At 42.3% G+C, this 11503-nt stretch overlaps 1 protein-coding gene across 2 annotated transcripts in view; it reads left to right on the top strand.

Annotated features, from left to right (window-relative positions):
• The first annotated feature begins 4833 nt into the window (after positions 1-4833).
• LOC134877252 (prospero homeobox protein 1-like) overlaps positions 4834-11503 on the top strand; it is a 28095-nt gene continuing 21425 nt past the window's right edge. The window contains exons 1-2 of one of the 2 annotated variants that reach the window (XM_063902685.1): positions 4834-5141; positions 8167-10278. In XM_063902685.1, coding sequence (XP_063758755.1) covers positions 8233-10278 — 2046 coding nt within the window. In that variant the 5' untranslated portion in view covers positions 4834-5141; positions 8167-8232. Of the gene's footprint in view, positions 5142-5383; positions 5430-8166; positions 10279-11503 lie in introns of those variants that run through there. The other variant, XM_063902686.1, reaches the window with a different exon arrangement.

Below are 11503 nucleotides of genomic sequence, written 5' to 3'. Positions count from 1 at the left end.
AGTATGCCTAAAAAGTGCCTCATATTTCTATAGTCTACTGAAATAATTTCGGCCTTATAATTATTATGACGATTTTTCATTAGGCTATTTTTGGTGGTGCCCCCTCGACACTTGGTGCCCTACGCACAGCGCGTAATGCGCGTTATGGGAGCGGCGGCACTGCGGAGCAGTGTGGGCAAAATTAAGTTCATGCACTGTCAAACTGATCCAATCAAACGTGGATGTATGTTGGATTGTCTGCCGATGCAGCAAACATTGTCAACAAATAATAAAAGTTAACGTGTATTTAAGAAAATATGCAACTTAAGAGGTTTCCATTAAAAGTGTGACATAAATGAACGGAGTTTGGCGTGGATTTAACCTCGCCTTTACGCGCAGAATCAGCTGTGTCCGCGGCCTTGCAGTGAATAAAATAGGTTAAGTTACCGCCAGAAGTAAACAGCTAAAGTCCTATCGTGTTTACCAAGTAAAGTCCTCTGCTCCATGTTGACAGGTGAGAGTTCACAGGAGCAAAGTCGGTCCCCTCCCAATGGAGCTGCGAGCCTGACTGTGTAACCCCCAAGAAATAGTGAGTGTGTGTGCGTGCGTGTGTGTGTGTGTCAGACAGAGGGAGAGATAAACAGGGAGAGTTGCTGAGGGGGCTCTTTGACTTTGAGCGCATAAGCCCTTATTTCATGGTGCCATTGTTTGTTTTAAGGACGTCAGGCTTAATACAGTTCCAGGCAATTTCCCAACATGTCTGTCCGCCCGAGTTCCTCCAAGGCGCTGTGTGCAAGTGTGTGTGTTTGTGTGCGCGAGCCCTTCATTCGTGTCGACTTTAGCCTCACCGCTGTCATAGGCAGTGATTTAAAAAATGTGTATATAGGCTACTTTCAAGGTTGCTCGTAAGACCTGTTAAATTCACTAAGACTTTACGGAATTTACTGAGTCATTTCCTGCTAAAGAAAAAGTGAAATATGTTGCTAATCATGGCTAGGACTAATTATGATGTTTAGAGTATATCTGTGTTTTTAATGAGTTTGACTGTAGCCATATTCCCATCAGCCTCACTGAGCAGTATTATTTTAATTGGCTAATATTTCCACGAAGGCCAGACGTGGAAATGTAGTTAATGTTAGAGCTAACAGGTTCTTCATCATGTTTAAAACAGGATAGGTGGAAGAAGTGTTACAATTCTGTATTTTATCATTTAAGTGATGGCTCTGTGATTCTTGGATAGACTGGCTTTCTGTATGCATATAAATATAAACTATATTTTGCATATCCTTGTTATTGATTGTTAATAAATGGATTATTTGATGTTTGCGTTGTGTAGTTTGTCGTTGACGGTCACATTGTCATATATTTACTTTAATAAAAATTGATGCAAATAAAACGTATTTGAATTTGAACGAGTGTGAGCAGTATTTCTCATTGAATGGCTTATAAAACAGGCCACATAGGATCACAAACCCCTCTCTCTCTTTCTCACACACACACACACACACACACACACACACACACACACACACACACACACACGCATACACACTTACACACATACACCCACGCCTCCATAATCACATGTAGCCTAGAAAGAGGGATGTGGGTCATCGGGGGCCACATAGTGCCAGCTATCACTCTGGCTGCCAAAAAATAATAACATAAATGTAAATGTATATTATTTTACTACAGGAGTCTCTTTTATCACGTTCAGGTCATATAGACTCAGGTTCTATCTTGACAAACAGAAACAAGTGGGATGTATATTTTCCTCCAGTGTCCTCATCTGTGATGGTGGAAACTGAATACATTAAGTGCTGGACAGGAGGCCCAACAAAGACTTTAGAGGCAGTAAGAGTCAGACGCCTACTCACTTATTACACTTGGACAAATCCTCCTCTCCTCTCCTCTCCTCTCCTCTGTCCTGTCTCTTAAACCTTTTTATTCAGGGACCCGGAGACCTCTCCGGAACAAAACAGCTTTTAGCGCTACCATCTCTCCCTGCTTCTGTTTTTGCAAAATAGCTCTCCCTCTCACTCTCTCTCCATCTCTCACTCTCTCGCTCTCTTATTCACGAAACATAAGAGAGATAAAGCGCTGTTGTAGAAGCACATAAGTCATTATGTGATTAAGGCCATATTTAACCGTCCTGCTCAAAAGATTGGCTCTTATTCCAAATAATATTAATTCTTTCAAAGAAAAGTAATCTAACTTAAATTAAGTAAACGTAATTTTCATTATATTTGTTGTTGTTTTTTATTTTAATTGTAGCCAAAAGAAGACCAAAACCCTCAAATAGTTTTAATTATACTACTAATAACGATGAAAAGACAAATGACCCATTGATCTAAATTAAAACCGAGGAAAAATAGGCCACTGCCCCTTTGCATCCGGCATACCATCACCGCGTGTGCACTTATTACCACTTAATTGTGGTCAGAATGTGATAAAACACCTCTGGGAGAAATATTGTTTTCCCTGCCTCCCTCCTCCTGCATTTGGGCCCTACTCTAATAAATATGTCAATAAATTCAGCCATCAGTACACGATGCCAGCGCGCGTTATCAGTCTTGGGCATCGAGGTGTGTCGCACTCGACCCAACAGAGGGGGGAAAGTGAGTTTGAAATAAATACACGGGTTGATCCACCTGGAATGGGCCGCGATAAGAGCAGCCAGTGTTAACCGACACGTTTCCTCTACACCTCATCCGAGTCTTCCTTTTCCAAACACGCGCTTCTTTAATGTCCAGGCCTGTTTTTCCAGCCTGTGTACGCACCGACGGCACCCAGGGGAGCCGAGGCCAAATCAGCCACAGGCCAGTGAGAGAGCATGGGGCCGGGACACCTGCTTTGGAAAAGACACTCCAGACACTAAACTTTGCTGACTTCGTTGCATTTCGTTCGTCCTAAAAAACACTTGCTTGCGACATGGAAAAGAGACTCGCCTTTTCCCGTTTGGCACCTGACAGAGGCACATATGGAAAATAAGATTTTTAGTTAAGTACTTTAGGATCCTGTTTGTGCAGGGGATGAAAAAAGAAAATTCTGCCTGCAACAAATTAATCTAAAGTGGTAAGCTAGAGAGAAAGGGGAAAAGAAAAAATAAACGCTGATCAGATTTTTTAAAAAGGACTCCAGCAACTTTTTTACTGGCTTCTACAAATTGATTCTACAATAATAACACAAATTTAAATACTATTGTTAGAGGTTCATTAGGAAATAATAATAAATAAGGTAATTTCTGCCTTTGCTTAATACGAGGATCACGCTTTCTCTTACTGCCGAAACGCATGAAGTATATGGATGTGACCTTTAATATCCAAAAATATCGTAAGAGTAAATGAAAAAAATATTATCTAATGTAAGATAACATTACTTTCAATGGCACACATGTGCAAATAATATTACTAAACCATTTCTGTATACACCTGTTGTAAAGGTCGAGGGCTAAAATATTTGCTGTCTGCAAAATCTGCTGTGTAATTATAAATATCCAATTTGTAGGAATGTAGGAGGACGACTGCGAGCACCCGTCATCATTTCATAAACCAGAAGCGTCGAACAGGTTTTTCTGTGGAAAGGATCAGATGTCAGTGTCCGCGGAGTTCAGCCTTACAGGTGGGAGAGTTTAAAATGAAGAAAAGTCGAATAATCCATTAAAAATCTTTACATGGAGATTCTTTCTTTTAATATACGGTTTGTCTTGATATGCATTTCTGACAAGGGTGCCGTCTTTACGCACGGAGTTATTTCAGTGGCAGGCTGTGTGACAGACGTTTCATGATGATTTTCGGCTCTTAACTGAGCGTTTCACAGAGACGTTTAATTCTCCTCAGATATTGGCTTCCCTGGATAATCTGAATTCCAAAGCAAAGCTCAGAGCTTCTGTGCCGCTTTGCTTGTTCATAAATCAGACTTTGCAGCAACCAATGAGAAAACACTGCACATAAAATATCTCTACATGCCACTTTGAACCCCCAATACCCAAGTGACCTAATACTGTTATTTCCTTTTGAGAAGCTGCAGTCTAAATGTGTACCAGTTGCAGAACAAAATGTACATAATGGTATTTAAAATGTTAACTCGTTGCGTATCATTATTAAATCATATCATATGACATACAAAGTTCTTAAGGATTTCAATTGATTTGGCTTGAAGGGATGTTTTATTAGACTCTCATAAACATAATCCAAACATGCATAAACGCAAGTGTTGAAAAAGTCGTAAAAAAATTATTGTAAATGTTGAGTTTTACTGGTTGGAAGATGTCTGAAAATGCATAAATCGGTGTCTACTTAACGTTAAAATCATGATTTAAATGTAATGAATAAATCAGCAACAGGGATATATCATCTCTTTGGTTGCCAAATAAATCAAGTCGTTCCATAAAGCATTTTCTTTATCATGTCATTTATTTTATTTTGAGTATTTTATTCAAAATCTCTTGTAATAAAAGCGACCATTTAACATTTATTATAGAAACATTCTTAAATATGACCTAAATAACATAACAATATGTAGACTATGTGTTTTATTTCAGTTTATAGTGTAATGTCAAAGTGAGTAACGATTCTTACTCGCGCAGTCGGTGCTTTGGGAAGAAAGAGATTAGTAAGAGTGTATTTCCTTTTTTTCCCTCTCTCTCTCTTTAGTTGCAATGCTCAAGTCCCATTCTCTGGTCAAGTTCAGTGCGTTGTTCTCCGGACCTGACGGACGCTTCTTATTGGTAGGTGGCGACAGTTACATCACGCCGCTGGTGACGCGCACGTCTTCCTGTTTCCTTCAGCCGCGTCTTAAAGTGAATCTTAGTGGCGGAGAAGCGCTCAGCATCCAGAGCTCTGCATCCAGTGCGCCTCGGAGACGCACACACGCAGTCTCGCTCTCTCTCTCTCTTACACTCTCTCTATGTCTCTCACTCTTGTAGTCACAGCAGAGGATAGAGGGAGAGACCGACGCGCAAGAGCTCTTTTCATCTTCTATATTTTCCCTATTTTGTTCCTTTTGCTCGCACAGCTGACTTTATTCCAGCTCTTTCTTCTCTGAGAAATTGTTATATCCCGGCGTCCAGAAATCCTCCGTGTTCTGCGTTTATTCTCTTTTTTTTTTTTTTTTTTTTTTACGCCGTAGGAGTTCAGGTTGTCCCCCTCTTCATCTAAAGGGTAAGTAACCTTGTCCTCGGATACCTCCCTCTCTTGTTCTGCCTCGCTTGCACACGATGGGCGAAAAAAAAATAAACAAATGAAACACCATGAACGGGTAAATTTATTATGGTGATCAAGAGCTAATGATATATCTATACGACTTTATTTGCTCTGCTTCGTTCTCTTCATGTCGGTGTGTGGTTAGAGTTGCGTGAGCTGCCCGTGTTTTAGCGAGGATGATTTGCGGACGGTAGCCCAACCTTTCCCCATGAAAGCCGCGATCAAGTTGATTTGCAACTTTTCTAAGTAAGTTTTAGAAGCGATTGTGTCGATACGTGCCTTAAAACACCAGTTGACTTTAGACGGAAGCTGAGATTGAATCTGTATTTGATGTTTCGAGTTGGAAAAGGTGACTTTTATATTGTCTTTGTCCTATGGGGTGAGTCGTATTATAACACCTCTTACATGCCGTTTTACTGGCACAAAATCTTTTTGAAGGCAGTTAAGGGGCTTGTCAGTCCTCCTGTTTTGTGAATTTGGTGTTTGTCTTCTGCGGCAGCACTTTTGGAGGATTGTTTTAAAACGCTGCGGGTATATTGTTGTAAGTGAAAGCAACTCTCTTAGGTTTTGATATCTTTGTCCAATGACCATCAAATGTGCAAAGAAGCTGCAAAGTATAACTTTTATCATTATGTATAGTACATTATGTCATTTACTTCTAAAAGTTACAGCAAGTATTTTGTTTTAATTAAGACCAAGTTTTAAATCTAGACTTCACTCTTTACACTTTTTTTTCAAAGTGTTGTGTCTCATCAGAGAATGTTTTAAACAAAAGGCTATACATGTTCCATTGTAATTTTTTTAAAGGAGGATTTGAAGCTGTATAAAGTTCACGTGAATCCCCTGGAGCTGGTTGTTCATGTGTATAGTAGCCTGAAAATGTTGTGGTTTTTTTTTTACAAGAGAGAGGGAGTGCGCATGGGCAATGTGAGACAGGTGCTCCGTCGAAAAAGACAGGTGCTGGTGACTATTTCAAGCTCATTGTTAAGATCCTGAGTCGATCAAGTCAATGTTTTTTTCTTGGAGATGTATCACCTCTTTTCTGAACTGCTGGATATGGCTGTCAAGACTTGAGCCAAAGCCATTTATCAAAAATGATTTTGTTTTAGAACACTTCTCTCACTTTAATTGGATAGATTTAAGACAGAACATGTTACACTATGTCTGTTTATTCTATTAGTTTTATCTTATCACATTTTAAAAAGAGTTTTTTTAAATAGTGGTAAAACCTCCCAATACATGCCACTCATGTGGTGCATCACACTGCACAGCTTCTAACAAAGGCGAAGGTGTGTGTGTGTGTGTGTGTGTATGAGTAGTGTGAATGTGGCTTTAAGGCTTTGTGACAAGAAATACGATTTTCGTATTTAAAAAATTACTTTTAATGTGCAGTGAGGATGAAAAGAAGATACGACTTCTATGAGTTAGAACAAGCAAATAATCAGTTAAAGCAAATGTTTTCCCTACTGTTTGCAACCACTGAAACTGAGAATTCAATTTAGTCACTTGAAATGTTTATTGTCTTAAGAAATCATAGCAAAATGAATTTATATATCCGCCTTTTTTGTATTAAAAATAATATTATATATATATATATACACATATATATATACACAGCTACTTTGCAGATCTATTATAAAGTCTGCCTAAATCGGTGTCAAATTTGAGAATATTTGCAACCTGTAAAATAGACGTCAAAGAAAGGAAACTATTTGTTTTCTTTACTGAGCCAGTGTTTCTTAATAAAGGCTTTCTGAAAGAGTGTAGAATAAAAATATAAATTGTTGCACCGCTGTTGGTTTTGCTTAACAAAACATAAACAAATTTAAAATGTACAAATCTCATGATTGATTGTATTTTTTAAAGACAGGCATGCGGGTTAAATTGTCTTAAAATATATCTCTACATTTGGGATTGAATGTAGTTGATATGGCTATGACTAAGAAACTGCCACCACTGCTTACATAGCAGTATTGATGCAGGCCTGTACTGACAAAACAATTTGCTTTCAGAGGGGCATTAGGGTTTTTGTAAGAGCGCTTTAAGTTGCTCCTTGCCGGAGTTGACCCTTGTGACCTGTTCATTTGAGCAGAATTAACTGCCCTTGCCAGATGAAAAGACAAACAAAAAACACAGAAGTGAGCTCACGCTGGCAACAAAATCAATAGGCCTATTTTGTGTTTCTTTTATGTGTCCCTCCCCCCCATTGCCTAAGATATGATAGCCATATAGATAAATGTGAACACAAGACTTGCAATTTAAAATTACGCAATGTGGTAAACATGTTAAAATATTAGAATATTTAGTTTAATTGACCTCACAATCGTTTACTTACGCACTGTAATAGGATTTAGAAAAGGCTATACAACCAATGTGCATTGCCTCCCCTTTTACACCACTTTCTCTTTTTTAGATACTCTTTACCCTAATTCTTTTTATTTTATTTTTGAATTAATAGCTCTTATGTTGGCTCGCACTGCACAAAAATGGAAATGAGGACAAGTACTTAAGTAATTATCATAATTTTATGCAGCTTTGTGTTCCGTGGGAACTGGTTCAGTGTCGCGCGGCGTGTAACAGGGGACAGGATAAAATGTAGGACTTTGCCCTGGAATGTCGAGCCAAGGCCTAATTCTGCTCCCATCTTGCCTGTTCTCTTTACCCCGCTGTCACCAGTCCTCATTCCCGGGGTGTAATCATGATGTGCTTGTCCTATTAGAAACAGATTAGGAAGGATAGCCTGCTGGCTTGAGACAGAACGTATGCCTCTACAGTATATCCATATTGTCGTCTGTTGCAATTTTCAAGAGGTTGATGTATTCCAATTAGTTTTATTCAAACGCTCCAGCCTTTCTGTGTAATGTAGATTTAGTTAAGAAATGTTAGTGTTTTTGGACAATTACTGCCCGACTGGGTGAGTAATCTAGATTCTGAGAATACTCTTCACTTTGAGTCACGCTTTTCTGATTTTTTTTGCCCACAGGTGCTCAAAGGATTTGATCCTAGAGGACTCTGTTTTCGGGATATGGCCCAATAGCAGCAGCCCGTGATGCCGGACCATGACAGCGACTCCCTCCTGAACAGACAGACCAAGCGAAGACGTGTGGACATTGGTGTTAAGAGGACCGTGGGCAGCACAGCCTCCTCCACAGCAGCAACCACAACAACAACCACTGATAGCATTGCCCGCGCCAAAGCAGCCATTTTCAGTGCCATGAACTCTCTGAGCTCCCACTCTCACCACGGATCAGACGCTGACTCCATGGAGTGCTCAGTAGTGCAGCCACATGGTGGACCTGGCGTTATGTCAGCCAGTGACAGTGAGTCCAAGTCAAATGTACTCCGAAAGCTACTGAAGAGGGCCAACTCATATGAGGACACCATGATGCCCTTCCCTGGCACCACCATTATCTCCCAGCTTCTCAAGAATAACATGGCTAAAAATGGAGGCGGACATGAGAGAGGAGAAAGAGGGGACAGGGGTGATAGAGGGGACAGGGGTGATAGAGGGGACAGGGGTGATAGAGGGGATGTTGGCTTCCCTGGATCAGGGCTCTCCAATGCAAGTTCAGATGCTCCCCAGGAGGATGCCTGCAGTAACTCCTCCCATGATAGCACCCCACAAGAGTGCTTGTCACCCTTCGGCCGTCCTCCTGGCCTGGCCAGCTTTGACATTGAACGTCTGAACGACGAACACCTGCGTGCCAAGCGAGCTCGTGTAGAGAACATTATACGTGGTATGAGCCACTCACCCAGTGTGGTGATACCTGCTGCTTCCCGTCATGAGCGTGACCACGATATGGATGGAGAACGGGAGATGGATCTAGACTGCCCACCCCCTCAGTCTCAGCAGCAGGCCCCCAGCAGCCCACGGGGAGGTGAGGTGTGCAGCAGTAGCAGCCGAGAGAATAAGCGCAAGCAGCGTCTGCCTCAGCAGCAGCAGCAGAGCTTCACCCAGCTGGTGTGCCAGAGGAAGGAGCAGAAGCAGGAGGAGCGACGGCAACTGAAACTGCAGCTGGAGGACATGCAGAAACAGCTACGCCAGCTGCAGGAGAAGTTCTTTCAGATCTATGACTCAACCGATGACTCAGAACATAACGACCTTCACAATGACCTCCACAATGACATAGGAAACATGTCTGAGGACAGCCCAGGAAGGTCTGATACAGGTGGCGATGACCGAGGTGGAGATGACTTGCGCTCTGACAATGAGATGTCTGACCTGGACCCAGGCCATTTTCTGGACAGGGCACGGGCATTGCTTCAGCAGCAGGCCATGCTGGCCGACAGAGAGAAGCCAAGAAGAGAGGGGCTCAGCCGGAGCAAAGGACAGGGAGGTCCAGGCTCCTCGATGCATGCTGAAGGTAAACAGCTGGCAGAAACATTAAAGCAGGAACTCAATTCAGCCATGACCCAGGTGGTGGACACAGTGGTCAAGGTTTTTGCCAAGCCTCCACGTCCTACACCCCAGCAGGCCTTCCCCTCACTTTCCATACCTGCTGAAAGATTTCCCACCGTTGTCAATGGCGATAACCCCAACTTCCACACCGCCAACCAGAGGCTGCAGTGCTTCGGCGATGTCATCATTCCCAATCCTTTAGATTCCTTCGCCAGCATGCCTGGGATGCCAGGTCACACCAATGATCAAACCGAGGCGATACCTTTAGTCGTGAGGAAGACACCCAGTGACCACCACCATCACCACCAGTCCTCAGCTGTGGGGGCCCACGGTGGACACCACCACCCTGTTCTTCACCCCTCCTCGCTCTCTGCCTCTATGGGCTTCAGCCCCCCATCCTTTAGGCACCCATTCCCTCTGCCTCTCATGGGATACCCCTTCCAGAGTCCCCTTGGTGGGCCCACAGGTGGCTACCCGGGCAAGGACCATTCCTCTCCAGACTCCATGGACCTCTCTCGGGAGACCACCAGCCTCAGGACCAAGATGGCATCGGGTCACCACATGGGGCACCACCATCGTTCTCTTTCACCAGCGCACCCTGGCAGCACAGCTGAGGGACTCTCCCTGTCCCTTATCAAGTCTGAGTGCAGTGACCTCCAGGACATGTCTGACATCTCACCGTACTCGGGCAGCAATGTATCCTTTAAAAAAAATATTTTTAGTCGAGTTTATGTGTTTGTGGGTTGTGTGTTTGAGGGGGATGAATGTGTAGGACACCTACCCTGATGTTTTAACTACAGACTCCACTTCTGGTATCATATGCTTCTGTAAGACAAAGACAAAAATCCAATTTCAGGTGGTAATTCCCTGTAGACACAGGTGCGATACAATGCATCAGAACCACAAAGAGTTCAAATCAAATCTTTTTAGCCTGTTTGAAACTAGCCTAAGAAACTGAGAAATTGTTGATGAATCACTTTTCCTCCCACTGCTGTTCTCTTCTCCATTGTACTGCATTGTTATATTTATTTTTATACTCATACCTCTTCCTTCTCACAGCACCATACAGCCTTTTCTTCCATCTTCAATCCTAAGTGCTTTAAAAGCTCTCTTGTCACATATCACTTAATTACGAAGGTTAGGTCACCACGACATTTACTGCCCCAATTCCTTTTTCTTAAAATGGCCTGAACGAACAAGGAGGGAGATAGCATCCTGAAACTTGGCACACAATGGTGTTATATAGCCTCCCTTATAGTTTAACCCCAGTGTGCCCCAATCATGCCCTACGGATAAAAAGGCTATCCCCTATGGGAGGCTCAAATTGAGTCCCGCGGGGACTCAGGACTAATAGCTTAAACAGATACATTCAGTCCCTTCTCTGTTTCCCCTATACGTCCTTAGTACATAAGTATTCAACACCCTTTAACCCTTATGAAAGTTTGATTTGTGTCACACTGCTTTTCTTTAGAGAGCTTTGTCTTCGAGTCTTTCACATTCATTCCTTGCTCAGGAAATTAATCCAACAGCTTACCTGTTGTTTCTTTTTTAAGTAAGAGGCATATGTATAACGCTTTAGGTATTTTTTTTTTGCTTTTGTGCCTACCTGACTGCCTACCCTTTTTTCTGAGTGTGTGTACATGTGTGTGTTATGTGTGTCTTTATGTGTGTGCATGTCACAAAAGGTTCGCCTGAGGACTCAGTAAAGATGTATATTTATGATTGCTTGTGTTTTCTCTTGTGTTCCTCTTATCATCCATCGCCGTTGTAAAAAGCCCACAATCATTGTCGTTTCTTTTCCCTTTTTTTCATTTCATAAAGATCTGTCAACAGCCCGGGGGGCCCTTCGGCTGTTGCTTGGCAGCCAAATACTTCTTTTTTTTGTTTTCCCTCCCTGCAAACCCCCCTCCTCCCTGTCTTT

Source organism: Eleginops maclovinus, chromosome 15 (genome assembly GCF_036324505.1).
Source record: "Eleginops maclovinus isolate JMC-PN-2008 ecotype Puerto Natales chromosome 15, JC_Emac_rtc_rv5, whole genome shotgun sequence".
In the NCBI taxonomy this organism is placed as follows: Eukaryota; Metazoa; Chordata; class Actinopteri; order Perciformes; family Eleginopidae; genus Eleginops; species Eleginops maclovinus.
Note: the sequence above shows the minus strand (reverse complement) of the source record. Positions and strands in the feature narration are given on the sequence as shown.